Below are 7,095 nucleotides of genomic sequence, written 5' to 3'. Positions count from 1 at the left end.
TAGTAGGATATCTAGAGCTGCTTATCTACCTCTAGCTTGCCTTGTCTTGTGTTTCTGGTTCTTACAGCAGCCATCTCCATTGTAAAAATTTTTCACTCTGCAGGGGTCAGATGGGGACAATCCCAATACTGAACAATATGATCACCAAAAGAGTAGATTTAGTTTCTTAAGCTATATAGATATGTAAAGACCTGTGGCTTTGGTTATTGTTTCAGATTATACATACTTATTTTTTTTCTCTCCCCAGGGCCGATTACTGGAAATCTCAGCCAAAAAAATTCTGCGATTACTGCAAGTGCTGGATAGCTGACAACAGACCTGTATGATGGTCTACCATAATATGTCAATGATTTTGAAATACTAGGAATTTGAATTACAGGCTTTTGACATCACTTTTGATACTAATGTATTGATGCATGAAATTTGTTTTTAAAAATGCCTTTGTGATATTTAAAATACGTTATGTGGGAGCCAGGTACATGCATGCAAAGTGGTGTCTGCTGTTCTACTTGCCACTACAGATAAGAACTGAAATATCTAACCCTGCTTTCTCTTCCAAGTTCTGTAACTTCAAGATCTGTCTTGAAACTTTGTGCCTGTTCCTGGCCTTCACATGCAAGTAGAAAGCAAAACCTGGCATATGTACTGTTTATATATGGTAGGCCTGGTACAGCCAGCACTCTTAAGCATTTAAAGCAGGTTTCTTTAATTACAGACAGCCCGCAGAAATGTTAATGGGTTACAGAAAGGTGTTTCTGACTTGCAGATGCCTTTTGCAGAATACTAGGCCGATTGGTTTCTTACTTAGAAATAAGTCATGCATTCCTGACTCAGTGCCAGGGGTAGTCCTGGAGCTGAGCTTCATCTGTCTTACAGTTAGATACCTGCAGTTCAGAAAGACAAGTGTGAGCTAATTGGCTTAGGTTCCTTCTTGTAGTCAGTGAAGAGAAACACACGTTAAAGGGGAGGGATTTGGGGAACTTAAAAAGTCTGCCTTTAAATGAGATAAATCTTGCCCTGGATGTGCATCTTCTGCACATGAGTTCGTGCAAAGAAACTCCCATGTTACTAGGTCAGGCTCAGGCACCCAACATCTGAACATCTAAATAAGCTCAGATGTTTTTTGTGAGAACCACATGAGGACTTCCACTGTTGTCCCTGTACAGCTTCTGAACTCTCTCCAGTTCCTACTGGCTTCAGTCTTTCTGGCAGCTTTTTGGCTTACAGACTGCTCTGCTGTCCTCAGTTACCCAGCTCCTCTCACATTTTGCCTTTTCCTCTCCCTTTCCCTCTCTTAGATCTGTGGACCTGCAGGCTTGTTTAAGTCCATGAGGTAGTCTAATTGAGGACTCTAGCTAATATTTGGAATGCTGAATAACCCATATGGTTTTAAAAAGTTTCCATGAAAACAGAGAGGGTACAAAAAAAATCAAGGGATGATACTTGGAAGGATAGCATGGAGAAGGGAGCCCAAATTCCCTGTTATTTGTCTCTATGTGCAGTGGACAGTATCATTTGAAAAAACTTTAGATCTTAGAAATACAGACTGTGAAATTTTATGACACCATTTCAGAGCACTACCAATATTTCATAACTTCCAAGTTGAGTGTTTCTCAGTGTTTCTGAATTCCTATAGCCATTTTGTAGCTGTAGTGTTTGCTGGAGGTGTTTTTCAGAATAGGTTATATTTAGGCTTGTTCAACTAAGTTTAGTCTAACTTAATTTTAGCTAAAATTAACTAAATTAAAATTGCATAATACTTACTATTTTTCTTGGTTTTCTCTCTGCTTTGAAGAGCATTGATTTTCATGAAAGAGGAAAGAATCATAAAGAAAATGTGGCAAAAAGAATTAGTGAGGTAACTCAGATATCTTCATTGCACAAATGTTTATTTTTAATCTCTTTCATTATCAGATTTGTTTAATTTATTCTCTTGTTTGTTTTTTGTGTGTGTGTTTGTTTGTTTTAGATTAAAAAGAAAAGTTTGGAAAAAGCAAAAGAAGAAGAAAACATGTCAAAAGAATTTGCAGCAATGGAGGAGGCTGCAATGAAAGCCTATCAAGAGGATATGAAAAGGCTTGGAATTAAGCCAGGTAGTTCATATAGCTGCCAAAAGATTAAAGACAGAAGTGGAAGAATATTGAATAGGAAAAGTTTTTTTCTTAAATTAGTTTTTAGGAGCATGAGAGAGGGACTCCATTAAAAAGAAAGAAAAAAGGGGGATCCTGCAGATTGCCTGTAGCAGAAGTTATAGTACAGAGTGCTTTTAGCTACAGTGTCCTCTGGCCCATGGACCAGTCCAATTTGGAGTAGAAAAATTGAACAGTGTGATAACATAAAATAGGCTGTAGTTGGTGCTTTCAATCAGCAGTGCAGCTTCCTGTGCTTAATTTCATGTGTCACTTTTGCCAGTGTCCTGGGTTCAGCTACAGCAGTCATTTTGTCTCCTTCCTAGTAGCTGGTGCAGTGCTGTGTTTTTGACTTTCAGTCTGGGAACAACGCTGATAACACCGATGTTTTTAGTTGTTGCTCAGTAATGTTTACTCTGACCAAGGACTTTCTCAGTCTCATGCTTTGCCAGAGAGGAGGGGAAGCCAGGAGGAAGCAGAGGCAGGACACCTGACCCAAACTGGCCAAAGGGGTATTCCATACCACAGCACGTCATGCCCAGTATAGAAACTGGGGGGAGTTACCCGGAAGGCCAGATCGCTGCTCGGGTCGGGCTGGGTATCGGTCGGCGGGTGGTGAGCGGTTGTGTCCTTTTCCCTTGTTATTCCTCTTATCATTATTATTGGTAGCAGTAGTGGTTTGTATTATACCTTAGTTACTGGAGAGCTGTTATCTCAACTCGTGGGAGTTACATTCCTTCGATTCTCCTCCCCATCCCTCCGGGAGCGGGGGGAGGAAGGAAAAGGGGGGGGAGTGAGCGAGCGGCTGGGTGGTTCCAAGTTGCCGGCTGGGCTTAAACCACGACAGCCAGTTGGAGGCAAAAGTTCCTATTGAGTAGGAGAGGTTGAGTTCCCACTGGTGTCTAACAGTGGAGGTGAGAATCTCCTACTTAGCTTGCAGTTCAGCAAGTACCTTTGTTCTGTCCATGTGACAACTTATTATCCTTTTAAAAAAAGTTTGTAGTTTTAAGCTCCTGTAGAACTATCTTTTTCATGACTCTTAGTTTCGTTTTTGTTCTTGTTTAGTTAGAGCTCATTGGTCCTTACGGTTGTTCTCTTTATGTTACTCATCTTTTGATACTTGGACTTTCTTACAACGCTCTAATATTGCTACAATGCAAGAGTCTTTGAATAGAATCTTTAAGTTTACCTGCTATGAGTGTAATGCTAATGAGTGAAAATAACTCTTAAGAAGAAAACGTCCTATTTGCTGTTGCTCAAGAGTGACTAATATTTAAGCTCATATTATTACTCTTTTTTAAAAAGGGAGTATTATTTTCTTTAAGATGATGTAGGTCCCAGTTCGACACAGAGTAAAATGCAGAGTAACACAGTGGAAACTAAAGGAAAGAAAGAAAAGAAAGAGAAGAAGGAAAAGAAAGAAAAGAAAGAAAAGAAAAAAAAGTCATCTCCAGACACCTCAGTGCCACCAAAAACTGAAACGAAGGAATGGGTGCAAGGATTATCTCCTGAAGGCTATACATACTACTACAACACCAAAACAGGAGGTAAAAACTAGTGAGGAGCAAAGGCAGCTATAGCTGTTGGATATAAATGAGAAAAGACTACCTGCATTTCTTTACTCTTCTGCTCTTTCTGTAGTAAGCTGGTTATTAAAATGTGAACAATCAGATGGAGTTTTGATATTTAACATTCAAGACATTAGCATCCAGAACTTCAGACTGGTTTTGCTATTTGTTAATAATGGAAGAATGCAGTAATTCCACAGTATCTGGAAGTGTTTAGCCTTTCGGAAGTTAAGTATACAAAAGATAGCTGTGTTCTTCCTAAAGGAGAGTTCTGATCAGGAGTATGAAATAAATTCACTGTGCCCAAGTAAATGAGAGCAGTTATGGGTTGCTGTCTGATTGTTTCTTTCCACATTTGTAGGATTTATCTAACTGACTTCTGTTGTGGAGCAATGTGTTCTGATCTACTTTAGATCATAAGAGCAACCCTCTTTAATGATTAATGAGAAACTGTTTCTATAAATTTAAGGATCGACATGAGTTTTTACCATAGTCTTTCCTCATACAAGATAATTGTCAAAAGGTAAAAATCTTGTGTGTTTAGTTTCTTATTAAAAAACCAAAACCAAACAAAACAGAAAGACCCCAGCAAACAAAAAAACAACTCTCGGTTGTATCAAAATTCCAGGATTAATGTGTGTTTCAGCCATAGTTTAACAGAGTCTGGAAGGTGGTTAGTCCCAGGAAAGTCGACTTTAGTTGTGATACTTCTGTTTGTTGTTCATACCATAGTTTGATCGAGGGTGATTTATATTCCAATGAGGTTTTTACTTCTTTGTTTGCTATATTACTTGTTTGCCACATGTGCACACGTCAGTGTCGTATCGTATCCTTTAGATCTTTTTTTCCTAAAGATTATTAAACATAAACAGGATTGAATGATGGGTGAAACATGTTTTTGTTTTTTTTTTAAGAATCACAGTGGGAGAAACCTAAAGGATTCCAAGGCAACTCTCAAAACTCAAAAACGGTAATCAAATACCCCTACTCACGCTTTTCTTTGTCCTTGTAAATACTTTTCGGAAACAAGTTAAGCAATTTGCAAGTCTTCTGATTGCAGAAGATAAATTGTTTCCTCTTCAAAAACTTAGGAAAAGAAAAACTGAATATATAGAATGTTTTGTGATATACTTGATGGAAACTGAAATTCTAATATACCATTTTTTTGGCTAATTTGTTTATCAAAGGAAGAGAAATTATATTGGTGGTTGTGTTTTTGCACCGTCAGATAGTCCGTGGTCATGGAAGCTATGTGCAAGGAACCTTTTAGCACATTACTTTATTTTCCTTATTTGAGGCATGGGAACACTTGCAGAACAGAGCAAGGACAGAAAGAAAGTGTCCCATGCCCATGGCAGGGGGGTTGGAACTACATGATCTTTAAGGTCCCCTCCAACCCAAGCCATTCCATGATTTCTTCCTGTTATTAATGGGCTTTCTCCTGATACTCATCACTCCAGAATTTTTGTACTTCAGAACATTAAAAATAGGATTTCTACAACACTCATGTGAAGTGATGTTCCATTTCCCCATTTTCAAGACAAGTCTCATAAGTATAATTTGATTTAAAGTCAGTTTTGTTTGCTAATGTTGGATTTTATCTTAGAGATCGAAAAAGCCTGGCTTTTTGAGACTGCTTCCCATTCTGTACATCTCAGAATGCAGCCTGTACTTGGTAGTGGTTGACTTAGAGGAGAAAATGGTTATAATTGCGGTTATTTTTAGGCAATTGAATCAATTCATGAAGTATATGTGAAGTCTTTATCTTTTCAGTCAGGGTATAGCTTTGCAATATTTATAAGCCAGTCTTAATGTAGCCTTCCACTGAAAGAGGTGGTCTTGTGACTAATCTTGTGTGGTCTTTGGTGCATGTTTGCCCTGACAGTGAACTAGTTCAGGGAGTGAAGACGTCAGAGTTTAGGTTAGTGCTCTGTAGGTTTATTTCCTTGCCATCAGCTCTGGGGGTAATCAGAGAAATGCCCTCTCAAGGAGAGGAGGGGCTCCCTTCCTGGCAGCAATTTGAAGTTAGCTCATCTCAGTTTTATCATGAACACACACCTTCAGCCTCAGATATCTCTCTAATGCCACATGGCTGTATTTTGTCATTCCTCCCTCACCCTGCTCGGTGACTTTGTGGAGTCTTGAGTTATTTTTGCTATTGCTAAAAACAACCATTTGATAGCTCCTTATTTAGTCTGAGCTAAAGATACTGGGAACATTCCAGATCTCTAACAAGGACTCACTGCCCAGAAATTAAAGGGCATGCTTGCAATTGTACATTCACAGGCCCTCCCTGTTTTACAGCACATTAGCTTGCTGCTCAGGCATCATAAGAGATGGAGAGAGCAGAATAATAAAGAGGCATGTTGAAGACCATCTGTAGCTTCAGTTAGATTGACATCATGTTTGTTAGCTTTTGTTCCCAGGTAACAAGTGGCAGGACAAGAGGTAGCAGCTTCGAGCTGCACCAGGGGAGGTTCAGATTGGATACTAGGAAAACTTTCTTCACGGAGAGGGTGCTCAGGCATTGGAACAGGCTGCCCAGGGCAGTGGTGGAATCACAATCCCTGGGAGTGCTCACAAACTGTGTAGATGAGGCCCTTAGTGACATGGTTTAGTGGGGGACTTGGCAGTGCTGGGGTAATGATTGGACTTGATCTTAAAGGTCTTTTGTAACCTAGTTGACTCTACAATTAGCATTTATATAGTAGGATACTCAGTGTATCTAGAGTCAAATATCTGCTGAGATGCTCAGGATCTAACTAACAAAAAGGATAGGTTGTACTTAAGACTGTCTTTTTGTCCTCTTTCTACTTACAGAAAATAAATTCTCCTTTTGCTTCTTTTGGTGAAACTAGCACACTGACACTCGTGAGAGCAAAACCTTGAGGAAACTTGCTCACTGAAGGCTCTCTTGCCTTCATCTGCTCTGAACCTACTGGTACAATTTTCCTTGTTTACAGAGCAGATGCAAGAACTTTAACTCCTGATTTTGTTCTGTGTTTTAAAAAAACTAACTAAGTTTTTAATAGAGTATTAAGCAAATGTATAGGTCTGTGTGTGCCAAAGCCTATCTATATGTCTATGTGTGTGTATACCCATACATAGACATTTATTAATGCAAAGATAATGTATGGTGAAGCTGCATGGATGTTCTGCCTAATACAGGGGAGCGGGCAATAAGTTTGTACTTGAAGAGCAGTAAAGTAGTTGTATGTGCAAGTGTTGATGAAGATCAGGCTCCTAAGGAGGATGTTAAATCATGGGTAAGGACTGATTATGTAGCTGTGGCTGATTCTGCATTTTAATTACACATCCACAAACACCAGCAACTTCTGCCACATTTCACATGGATTTGTTAATCAGTAGAGAAAAGTGGTACTTTACTGAAGAAGTAA

General features: G+C 39.1%; 1 protein-coding gene across 1 annotated transcript in view; it reads left to right on the top strand.

Annotated features, from left to right (window-relative positions):
* Positions 1–247: 247 nt before the first annotated feature.
* WBP4 (WW domain binding protein 4) overlaps positions 248–7,095 on the top strand; it is a gene marked incomplete at its 5' end in the record, with an annotated part of 13,306 nt that continues 6,458 nt past the window's right edge. The window contains 5 exons of the mRNA XM_010016835.1: positions 248–320; positions 1,796–1,858; positions 1,970–2,093; positions 3,455–3,676; positions 4,612–4,667. Of these exons, the coding sequence (XP_010015137.1) occupies positions 248–320; positions 1,796–1,858; positions 1,970–2,093; positions 3,455–3,676; positions 4,612–4,667 (538 nt within the window). The remainder of the gene's footprint in view (positions 321–1,795; positions 1,859–1,969; positions 2,094–3,454; positions 3,677–4,611; positions 4,668–7,095) is intronic.

This window comes from Nestor notabilis, unplaced genomic scaffold (genome assembly GCF_000696875.1).
Source record: "Nestor notabilis isolate BGI_N333 unplaced genomic scaffold, ASM69687v1 scaffold11126, whole genome shotgun sequence".
NCBI lineage: Eukaryota > Metazoa > Chordata > Aves > Psittaciformes > Psittacidae > Nestor > Nestor notabilis.
The sequence above is the reverse complement of the archived record's forward strand: the minus strand, read 5'-3'. Positions and strand labels throughout refer to the sequence as shown.